Source organism: Hemitrygon akajei, chromosome 21, assembly GCF_048418815.1.
Source record: "Hemitrygon akajei chromosome 21, sHemAka1.3, whole genome shotgun sequence".
Classification (NCBI taxonomy): Eukaryota; Metazoa; Chordata; class Chondrichthyes; order Myliobatiformes; family Dasyatidae; genus Hemitrygon; species Hemitrygon akajei.
This window is the reverse complement of record NC_133144.1, coordinates 49,784,302-49,795,980: the sequence shown is the minus strand read 5'-3', so window position 1 is coordinate 49,795,980 and position 11,679 is coordinate 49,784,302. Positions and strand designations below refer to the sequence as shown.

Below are 11,679 nucleotides of genomic sequence, written 5' to 3'. Positions count from 1 at the left end.
AATGAGTAATTAAATGTCAGTAGGTAACAGAAGCGTAGATACTCATTTAATAACTTACTACTGAGATTTCTGTCCGCGAAGGGGTATGGAATAGGAATACACATTAACTATGACTTCGATGTAGATAGTGGAACAGGTGTGAGGGATTCACTGATGGTTGCGTTGCCCATAGTTTGAAAAGGGCTTTCTATTTATTGCAGTTTAAAGAGAACTTTAGAAAAATACTGTAGTGGTAATGAAAAGATGGTCTAATGGATTTAAGGTGCAGATTGTTGACTTTATTCCCCATTACATCATGATGCTGTTTCATAAAGTTACAAATGGCTTTATTTAATCTCAAATGTGGGCATTACTGGCAAAGTGAGTTGCTGTGAGGAATTTAGAATTAGATAGAACTTTAGCCATTTTGAATACAAGAATAAAAACACATTGGAACACAACTGGAATCACCTTGAGATGGGGCCAGATAAGGTATTGGCCTTTTACAACAAAATAGTTTCTTAGTTACTTTTATTTTCTTTCCAAATTTTTTGATATGATCAATATCAGAACAACTTGTTTAGACATCCTTGATCCTGCAAGATTTACAGTGGTGAGCCAGAGTTCTAATGTACATCCTCCCCCCTCCCCCCCAAAACACTTAAACTCCATCTCACTACTTTCTGAGAAATTAGGTTATTTCTCTACCAAACTTGGATTTTGCTCCTTGTATCTTTATTCACCAAGTTGAGCCATTGAAATTAAAGACTATAAATGGGGGTGGGAGAACATGTTTTCACACACGCAGGTACACACGCACATACTGTACATCACTTTGAGTTCAAGCTGATGGTGTCGGTTTACACATGGTGAGTTCCACCAGATTTAATCATCTTAATGATTCCGTACATCTTCTGGCTTTAGTTTGCACCGGGGCACAATCCCTGGTAGTGGCAGTGGAGACTGTTTGTAGTAAGGACCCTTTTTAAACAGCTTCCCCCCAGCAGCAATACTTCAGCCACCAAATACTGCTGCTAGGCTTCAGCCCAGACAATCACTGGAATTAAAAGAGTAGTAAGGATCACAGGCTGGCCCAATTGTCAAAGTTCTGTGATTTCCAGTGGGATGTCCCTCACCCTTTCTTTCATCTTGTGCATTGGGGTAGACTTTGCAGACTCAGTCCTGGCATTCCTGTCTGTGTAGCTCCCACTCTCTGTGTTCAGGGTCTCCAGGGACCTGACTAAGACCTTCTGGTCATCCTCTGGCAAACTGTTGAGGTCAGAAGCCAGCAAGGTGCCTGTGCTGCCGTGTACCATGTGGATTCCATCAGGTCCCCTTAGCTCCACGGGATGGCGATGCTTGAACCGCAGTGTCCCACGGCTGGGGGGCTTTTCGTCATCATCCTCCATGTCACTGGGAATAAGCTGGAAGAGGACAGGATAGAGGAGAACAATGGCATTAATGTCTAATGTGTATTCTGAAGTGAGGATCAATTCCACACCACTGCAAATTCCACACAACAACTCCATTACCTGGGCACTGTGCCAGATTTTTGTTCCTAACACCAAGCAGGCCATCCAAGAAATCCATGTGTTTCTGGTACACTGCCTAATGTCAGTATGGGCTGGTGTTAGGAACAGTAAGGAGTCATGAAGACGGAAAGGTGAACAAAGTAGCCACACAAAAATAGTCTTAAAATATAGAGCAAGGTTGGGGGCTCGTTATAGAACATTACAGGCCCTTTGGCCCACAATGTTGTGCTGACCTTTTAATGTACTCTAGGAAGAATTTAACCCTTCTCTCCCACATATCCCTCTATTTTTCTTTCACCCGTGTGCCTATCTCAGAGTCTCTTAAATGTCCCTAATGTTTCTGCCTCCACCCCTGGCAGTGCTCCACACACCCACCATTCTCTGTGGACAAAACCTACCACTGACAGCCATTCAGTCACCTTAAAATTAACCCCCCTGGTATTTGCCACTTCTACCCCGGGAGAAAGTCCCTGGCTGTCCACTCGATCTTCTACATCTCTATCAAGTCGTCTCTCATAATAAAACGGAAGTTTATAGAATTGCAAAGGAAGTTTCTATTGAATGTGATGTCTTTTTTGTTTTTTTGCCTTGCAACATTTTTAGTAATAGTTACAGCATTTGTTTTTATCAGTCCGGGGGAGGGGTGGGAAACAGGCCATACTTGGTAATGTGGAGGAGCAGAGGGATCTGGGGGTACGTGCCCACAGATCCCTGAAAGTTGCCTCACAGGTAGATGGGGTGTTAGCTTTCATAAGTTGAGGGAGAGAGTTGAAGAGTTGTGAGGTAATGATGCAGCTCTATAAAACTCTGGTTAGGCCACATTTGGAGTACTGTGTCCAGTTCTGGTCGTCTCACTATAGGAAGGATGTGGAAGCATTGGAAAGGGTACAGAGGAGATTTATCAGGATGCTGCCTGGTTTAGAGAGTATGCATTATGATCAGAGATTAAGGGAGCTAGGGCTTTACTCTTTGGAGAGAAGGAGGATGAGAGGGGATATGATAGAGGTGTACAAGATATTAAGAGGAATAGATAGAGTGGACAGCCAGCGCCTCTTCCCCAGGGCACCACAGCTCAGTACAAGAGGACATGGCTTTAAGGTAAGGGGAGGGAAGTTCAAGGGGGATATTAGAGGAAGGTTTTTCACTCAGAGAGCGGTTGGTGCGTGGAATGCACTGCCTGAGTCTGTAGTGGAGGCAGACACTCTAGCGAAATTTAAGAGATGACTAGACAGGTATGTGGGGGGATATATGGGAGGCAGGGTTTAAGGGACGGCACAACATTGTGGGCCGAAGGGCCTGTACTGTGCTATACTATTCTATGTAATTTTCTTTGAGGTCAAGATGGTACCTGTATACAACACTCCTTCAGTCGACATCTTCTGGATAGATCATGAAACTATGTATTTCACTTCTTTTATGTCTTTTACATTTGTTTTTCATTTTGAATGTGATTCTGGAACTGTTGCAGCTTGAGATTTACAGTTTGGTGTTTCAGGGCTCTGCAGTCTCTGAGGGGATTCCGGGAGGCAGAGGCAGTGTGCGGTAACCTTGTGGCGAGAAGGGTGTGAGCCGAGTTCAGCTCCATTTCGCCAGTGAAGGTACTTGCCTTGCCATTTAGACCATCAGACATAGGCAATTTGGTTCAGTTTCTGGCCTTTATTCTGCTATTTTCATTCACAGCCAGTGACCTGTGGATTTAATTGTTCTACAGTGCTTGCTGGGAATATACCTGAACCATTTCTACAACGGCTGCCCATTCTTCACTTAGTTCACCCTTCCAGTCTTTGATTCCAAATTACCCCCACCACATCTTTGCTCAAATTAATGAATTTTGTCCTTCAGCTATTTAGTTATCTTTTTGCATAATATCTCTCACTTTTTCCCTAACAATTATGTATTAAACCAGAGCTAGCTGCAGTTTTCAGTTGCATATTCACAGTATAGCTTTTGGGTGGGAGAGTCAGAGGGAAGTGACGTTGTTAGTTCCTCACACTCTCCATGATTCCCCATGTGCTTTAATGAGGCTCAGTGGATAAGCTGCACAAACCTCAGTTTCCACTCCCAGCCATCAAGCCACACTTCACACTGCAAACCGGCTGGTTCCACACTAGGTACCTCCAGCACAGATGACTGGTCTCCACTGGTAGTAGATTTGTAAGCTAGCCGAGCTGCAAACAGTTTCTTCAGCCGTAGGTAGTCATCCAGAACAACCTTCAACAGGGAGCCCTTGAGGCAATGCACAGTAGGTAAAATACACAGATGGGGAAATTGGCTGCATTTTCACTACTTTGTCTCTCTTGAAGATCAATGTTCTATCTGCCATTTTTCAGCACATTTTCCCAGCTGGTCCAGATCACACTACAAAATTTGACAGCCTTCATTGCTATCCACTACATCCCTGATCTTGGTGTCATTAGCAAATTTAATGATTGTGTTTACCATATTATCATCTAGATCATTAATATAGAAGATGCAGTACACCACTAGTCACAGGCTTCCAGTCAGAGAGGCAACTATCTACTACCACTTCCTGGCTTATCCAGCTAAGCTAATGTTGAATCCAATTGAGCACTTCATCCTGAATGCCATGTGACATGACCTTTTGGATCAGCCTCCTATGGCCTTGCTGAAGTTCATGTAGGCCACATCCAACTTCCTTGGTAGCTTATTTGAAAAACTCTAAGCAACACACACAAAATGCTGGAGGAACTCAGCAGGCCAGGTAGCATCTGTGGAAATGAGAACAGGTGATGTTTTGGGCTGAGACCCTTAATCAGGGTCTCGAAGGATCTCGGCCTGAAATGTCGACTGTAGTCTTTTCCATAGATGCTGTCCGGCCTGCTGAGTTCCTCCAGCACTTCATATGAGTTGCTTGGATTTTCAGTATCTGCAGACTTTCTCTTCTTTGTGATTGAAAAAATCTTAAGATTAGTTAGACATGACCTATCACATACAGTCATTTTGATTATCCCTAACTGGGCCCTGTCTGTTCAAATACTTATACATCCTGTCCCATTTTAAAAACATTTCTTGAATGATGGAACAATATTTGCTGTCCTCTAGCACCTCATCTGTGGCTAAGGATATTTTTAAGTATCTTTGCCCGAGCCTCTGCAGTAGCCTCCGCCACCTTGTCCATCCCTTGGGGATTTATCTACCCTAATTCACCTCAAGATAGCCACCAGCTCTTCCGTAATCTGGATACGGTCTGTGACCTCACAACTGTTGCTTTAGTTCCATAATCTCTGTGTCTGTCTCTCATTACAGGTACAAAAAAAATTAAAATCTTCCACATCTTTCAGCTCCATGCATCGATGACCACAGTGATCTTCAAGAGGACCAGTTTGTTCCCCTTACTATCCTTTTGCTCTTAAAATAGCGGCAGAAGCTCCCTTTACCTTGTCTGCCAGAGTAAATTCATGTCCTCTTTTAGCCTTACACTTTTTATACTCTTCAAACACCTCATTTGATACTAACTGCCTATACTTGATACGTGGCTTTTATTACTAAGGTCTCAATAATCAGAATCAGGTTTAATATTACAGGCATATATCCTGAAATTTGTTGTTTTGTAGCAGCAGTACATTGTAACACTTAAATACTATCGATTACATTAAATATACATATGTGTATGTTGGGGGAGACTAGTGCCCAAGATGGAGCTGGCTGAGTTTACAACTTTCTGCAGTTTTTTTCCAATCCTGTGCAGTGGCCCCTCCGTACCAGATGGTCATGCAACCATGGTACATTTGCAGAAATTTGCTAGTATTGTTGGTAACATGGCAATTCTCCTCAAACTCCTAATGAAAGATGACCTTTTTTGTAATTTCATCTATATAGAGGGCCCCAGATTAGATCCTCAGACACGTTGACCCCCAGGAACTTGAAACAGCCCACCCTTTCCACTGCTGATCCCTCAATGAGGACTGATGTGTATTACCTCAACTTCCTCTTCCTGAAGTCCGCAATCAATTCCTTGCTCTTACTGATATTGAATGCAAAGTTGTTGCTGTGACACCACTCAATGAGCTGATCTGTCTTGCTCCTGTACCCCTCCTCGTCACCATCTGAAATTCTGCCAACAGTAGTTGTGTCATGGGCAGATTTAGAGACAGCATTTGAGCTGTGCCTTGCCACACAGTTGTGGGTGTAGAGAGAGTAGGGCAGTGGGATAAGCATGCATCCTTGAGGTGTGCCAGTGTTGATTGTCAAATTGGAGATGCTTTTTCCATTCTGCACAGACTGTGATCTCCTGGTGAGAAAACAGATGATCCAGTTGCTGAAAGAGGTACAGAAGCCCAGGTTTTGGAGCTCGTTGATTAGAACTGGGGGTACGATTTGTGTTGAATGCTGAGCTATAGTCAATAAACAGCAGCCTGACGTAGGTTCTGCTATTGTTCAGGTGATCCAAGGCCGAGTAGAGAGCCAGTGAGATTGCATCCGCTGTAGACCTATGCTGCGATAGGCAAATTGCAGCGGGTCGAAGTCCTTGCTTAGGCAAGAGTTAATTTTGGCCACAACCAACCTCAAAGCACTTTATCACAGTAGATGTGAGTGTCACTGGGCAATAACGTTTGAGGCAGCTCACCCTGCTCTTCTTGGGTAATGGTATGATTGTCACCCCTTTACAGCAGTGAGAGATTGAAGATGCCGATGAATACTCCTGCCAGTTGGCTGGCACAAGTTTTCAGAGCCCTACCAGCTACACTATCAGAGCCTGACGCCTTGCGAGAGTTTACCCTCTTAAGAAATATTCTGACATTGGCCGCCAAGACGGATATCACAGGGTCACTAGCTGTTGCAGGAATTCGCACAGATGTAGTTTTATTCTGCTTTTCAAAGCGTGTATAAAAGTCGTTGAGCCCATCAGTGAAGCATCACTGCCATTCATGTTGTTAAGTTCGCTTTGTAGGAAATGGTGTCCTGCAAACCCTGCCAGAGCTGACGTGCATCCAATTCTGTCTCAAGCCTCAACTGGAATGGTTTTTTTGCTCTTAAGATAACCTTCTGTAGCTCGTAGCTGGACTTCTTGTATAGTTCTGGATACCGTAATTATAAAGTAACAAGTTCCCTAAACCTGTTATATTTTTGGCTTTTTATAACATACAGTATTCCACCACCCTTTGAAGTAGTGCTGAAAATCATGACAATTTACTGTATTATATTTTCACTGCTAACACATCTAAGCCTGCAGTCAGTGGTTTTCTTCACAGTGGAACTAAGTTGTTAATGTCACATTTCTAAAGTAGCAGAAGATTTTATCTGACCTCTAACGTGCTGATCCTTCTGCTTATAAGAATATTTTTCTAAGTCAGGGGTGTCAAACTCATTTTAGGTCACGGGCCGGATTGAGCAAAATGCAGCTTCATGCGGGCCGGATCAGTCGGACGCGTGCGAATGCAGCTTTCGTTGCCTCCGTTTTTTCAGCCTGCTCTCATGTGTCTCAGTCTCTGCTATAACTACAAAGTGTTTCACTTTACAAATTCCGTTTCTTATGAAGAAGACTGCCGAGCAAGACTGCCGAATAAACACTAAAAACCCTGAAAACCTGGTACCTGAATAAACTCAGCATTAGCCATATCATACGCCATAGGCGCTTCGATTACTAGGGCCAGCTTTAATAGTAATTAGATATTATCTCGCGGGCCAAAGATAATTCCACTGTGGGCCGGATTTGGCCCGTGGGCCTTGAGTTTGACATATATGTTCTAAGTAGACTAAAACAGCTTATAAACTTTTGAAATAACAGGAAAAGTACCTTAATGGGGCCTTCTCGCATGATCTGCCCGAGTTTGGCAATACTGTCGTACTCCTGTATGGCTGCACGTAGGTATCGATCATCCTCTGGTTTCATTGCAGGTGGCTCGCGCCCGAATGTGCCCTATAAAGGAAGAGTCAGTCGTTTCAGGTTCGACATTCTGGTAAACAATGCTTTGGTTGTCAGCATCACAAATACTGCAAGCACTTATTGCTCTTGATGTCAGGATTCAGTGTGAATAACATCCACGCAGAACCTCCAACTAATATGACACCCTTCACATACTAATGTCACTGCAGATTCACTCGGAAAATCCACAGAACATAATCAGCTCTCCTACACAGAACTCTCAAACCGAAAGTAGAATCACAGGCTCTCCATATTTGAGGTGGAGAATTGTTGGTTAATGTTTTGGTTGGAAATAGTTGATAACTACTTCTTGTGATCCTCAAAAAGCAAGTATCTTCTTTTACAAAGATCCTCTGCACTTTGCCAGCAGCTGCCAGGAATTTTAGGATAAAAAGCAATTGGGATTCTGTTGACAGGAGCCTGATTCCCAGAAATTTACCGTACTCCTTGCTTTTTGATAGCAGTTTTAAGGAAAAGGTAAGATTCCATTAAAATCTCTTCTCCCACCCCACAAAATCCTTCTGGATAGAAACGTTTAAAATTCCCTTCCATACTGTACACTTTCCAGAAAAAAGCGGGTTGAATTTTGAGCTAAAGTTATGATTTGTCAGTGATTCATATAATGTAACTACATTCAAAAAACAAATGTCCAGATACTTGGAGACACAAGTGACTGCACATTCTGTTTGCCCCACTGAGCTTGTCCAGCTTATTGTTTGTTGTCAAGGAACTTGGTTCATTAAGTTTGCTATGTTTTAGAGTAGGTTATTGGTCAATATGTCGCACAATGTGGTGCTAAGTGAACATACATGCGTCCTGGCTGGGCTATTCCAGAGGTCCGTGATATCACTGAGATTCTCTGGCAGATCATCTTCATGCTCAGCCTGAGCCGCTAGTTCCAAGTTCCTACAGAAGGGATCAAGCCAGACTGGGTTTGCTCTGCAATGAGACATGTAGCAGTGAGAGATCCTCATACAAGGAAAAGGATGAAATCATTCAACTGAAGCTTGGCTGATCTATGACCTTAACCCTGTCTATATCACTGAATCATTTTGGGTAATAAGAATCCAGAAACACTAGAATTTGCTGCTCAACAACAAAGTCACTACAAGGGATGCTTGCCCTGAAGAAATTTAAATCATCTCTTCGATGGGAGTTCAGTGAGACCCTCTCTTACTGCTCCCCTCTGATTGTTTTGACCTTTCCCACCCAGCTGGCTTCGCCTATCATCTTCCAACTAATTATTCTTCCCCTTACCTTTCCAGTTCTGAAAAGTTTTGAACCAAAACATTGACTGTTTTTGATAGATGCTGCCTGGTCTGCTGAGTTCCTCCAGCATTTTGTGTGTTACTTAGAATTAATTTAGTTGCCTGGTTCCTTAAAGTTGTCATAGCTGGGTAGGTGGGGGGAGGGTATTGGTGCCACAGGAAACAGTTGAGGCCGGTTCATTGGCTATATTTAAGAGGAAGTTAGATATAGCCCTTGTGGCTAAAGGGATCAGGGTGTATGGAGAGAAAGCAGGTACAGGGTTCTCAGTTGGATGATCAGCCATGATCATACTGAATGGTGGTGCAGGCTCGAAGGGCCGAATGGCCTACTCCTGCACCTATTTTCTATGTTTCTATAAGCTTCCACTACCTATTAAATGCTCCCGATGACATGTGCCTCAAATAGCCTCTAACAACAAGGTCCTGCGCCCAGCCTTCATGTGTGGCTTAGCTACTAAGCCTGGGGAACCATTTCTACTGATGGGAGAAGAGGCAATGGTGGGTTGCTGGCACCTTAAAACCAGTCGCTTTGGTGAGATGGGGCTCATCCAGGAGAAGGAAATCTCAGATCTCAAACCTCTATCCTTGCAGCTAATCTATTCATGGGGAAGGCTTCAAGCATAAACCCCAAGGAGAAATCCACAACTGGAGTCCCTAAGGCAGTCCTACTTTGAGATCAGTCCTGACTGGCATCTCCTGCAATGCCATTGTTCTTTGCCATTCCTTTGGATTCATCTGCTGCATGGAGAGGGGGAGGCTGCTACATGGGCAACAGCTTGCTCTTCATATCATACTGCATCGGGTTGCGTATCGAACGTAGACTGCTTGGATGAAACATCCATGGTCACTCCCACCAGTGGAGGGACTTCAATTTGGTTGGCCTATATTCGTGGAAGGAGTTTATAAATCTCAACCAACCCTGCATCTGGGAGTCAGTGGAAGAGGAAGTACAGTGAACCGTTCCAGTTACAAAACACAGCGGATGCTGAAAATCAAACCAGAACACTTTGAAAGTAATCAAACAGATCAGGTGTCACCGGGGAGACAGAAAAGGAGTTAATGTTTTAGACATTAGGTTAACGACAGGAAGGCTGGGAAAAGAGGTGGCTTTCTTAAATACGGTGGAATTCTGTTTTAGGTGTTGTCTCACTAAGCATCCAGTTGGAGAGGTTTAAAGAGAGGTCTCGAGCTGAAAAGTATTAGCTACCAGTGGTGGAATGATTTCCTGCATCTACAGTTTTTTTTTCTATTCAAATATTTCTCTCTCCTCTGTCATTTCTTTCACTATCCAAAACCCCATACCTCCATTTCCCATTATAAATAAGCACCATTATAATTCTGGAAGATCAAACTAATGCATTCTCCATCTGGTGGTGATTCAATGCACAAGATTCCAGAACTGTTGGAACACACCGAAGGTTGTACAAAGTTATGGAGGGCAATGCAGCATTTTCAAACATGAATAAACATTTTAAGAACACACACAAAATGCTGGTGGAACACAGCAGGCCAGGCAGCATCTATAAGGAGAAGCACTGTCGACGTTTCAGGCCGAGACCCTTCGGCAGGACTAGTCTCGTGCATTTTGTGTGTGTCGTTTGAATTTCCAGCATCTGCAGATTTCCTCATATTTGAACATTTTAAGATTAAGTTTCCCACCTCTCCCTCATGCCTTCTCCTTTTATCCTTTGATTTAGCTGCTTTTAATTGAATTTAATTGATGAAGTGTCACATTTTACTTAATAACACAGGGTGTCTTTGGAAGTTTTTTTTCTGCTAAGGGAGGGAGGAATTACTTGGGTTAATGTAGAAGAACCTTTGTCTTATACTCATCGAGTTCTGGTGGTGGTAGGGTCAACATAAGGTGAAAATTATCCAGCATAAAAATACAGCTGGACAATCTTAGCTTCCCATAGCTCACTGAATGTCTTATAAGCCAGGACAGGGAAAAATAGAAATTCAAATATTGTGACTTTAGACAATCTTTCCTGACTTCTGCTTAATAATCTCTGCAATGCCAACTTGTTAACTTCTCCTCACTGAAGTAAACATGGGAACCTTTCCAATTCTTCACTTGACTTACCCTTCAAATGAATACTTGTTGGTGTTTGGCATGTCCAGTATGTCCATAAACCCTTGATTACCTGAACAGAAACACATGTACAATTTCAGTATCCATTTCCCACAAGAGCTTGCTCTGCAGATTATTGGACCGTGTCCTTACATTCCTGATTTGATACCTTCAAATTATCAGGCATAGTGGCAATGAAGTAGAACAGAATATGACAGAGAGGAGGTGTCTTTGACGTGATAGGAGATTGAAGTCATACGGATACCATCTGGAAAAGGGATTAAATAAAAGTGAAACTATGCAGAGATGTGAATGATACTGATGATCAGGAGGACATGAATTACAGTAAGTTATGGCACAAAGGAGGACATTTTGAGGAGCTCTCCAGGTGAACCTGCTTTTTGGTGTAGCCACAAGTGTGCAGGCATAATAAACTAGGAATTTTTGCCCCACTAGCCCTTGAGGGCAATGAGTTGCAGATCCCCAAAGCATTCCAGATGAAGTAATTTCAATGAATAGAAATCGCCACACAAATGATGACTTTAAAGCAGTTAGTGTGGCTTTTCATTGAGATTCTTAAGGAGGGCCAGAGGAATGTGATGCACAATCTGCTGTTTCTTTAAAGCTGCAAAGTCTAATGGAAGCATGAGGTCTAGACAGTGTTCAATTATTGCTTGGTCTTTGCATCTTATTTGTAGCTTCATATCTGATATTGATGTAAACATATTTCCCCATCCAGTGTGAAGACTAGGTCTTATTTAAGGTTGCTTGCTGTTAAATCCCTACAAATGATGCAAAGCATATTGCTTATAAGAAGCAATGAGCCTGTGATGCTGCCACAAGGAAGTTTTTCATTGCATTTTACTATATGACAATAAACTTGACATTGAGAGAAAAGAAATTTGAATTTGTTCTCTGCTTTTGGAACACCACTTCACAGTA

At 42.8% G+C, this 11,679-nt stretch overlaps 1 protein-coding gene across 1 annotated transcript in view; it reads right to left on the bottom strand.

Moving 5' to 3' along the window:
* Positions 1-256: 256 nt before the first annotated feature.
* cdh23 (cadherin-related 23) overlaps positions 257-11,679 on the bottom strand; it is a 1,051,763-nt gene continuing 1,040,340 nt past the window's right edge. The window contains exons 64-68 of the mRNA XM_073025359.1: positions 10,750-10,810; positions 8,208-8,337; positions 7,270-7,392; positions 3,627-3,737; positions 257-1,403 (exon numbers count right to left, since the gene is read on the bottom strand). Coding sequence (XP_072881460.1) covers positions 1,080-1,403; positions 3,627-3,737; positions 7,270-7,392; positions 8,208-8,337; positions 10,750-10,810 — 749 coding nt within the window. The 3' untranslated portion in view covers positions 257-1,079. The remainder of the gene's footprint in view (positions 1,404-3,626; positions 3,738-7,269; positions 7,393-8,207; positions 8,338-10,749; positions 10,811-11,679) is intronic.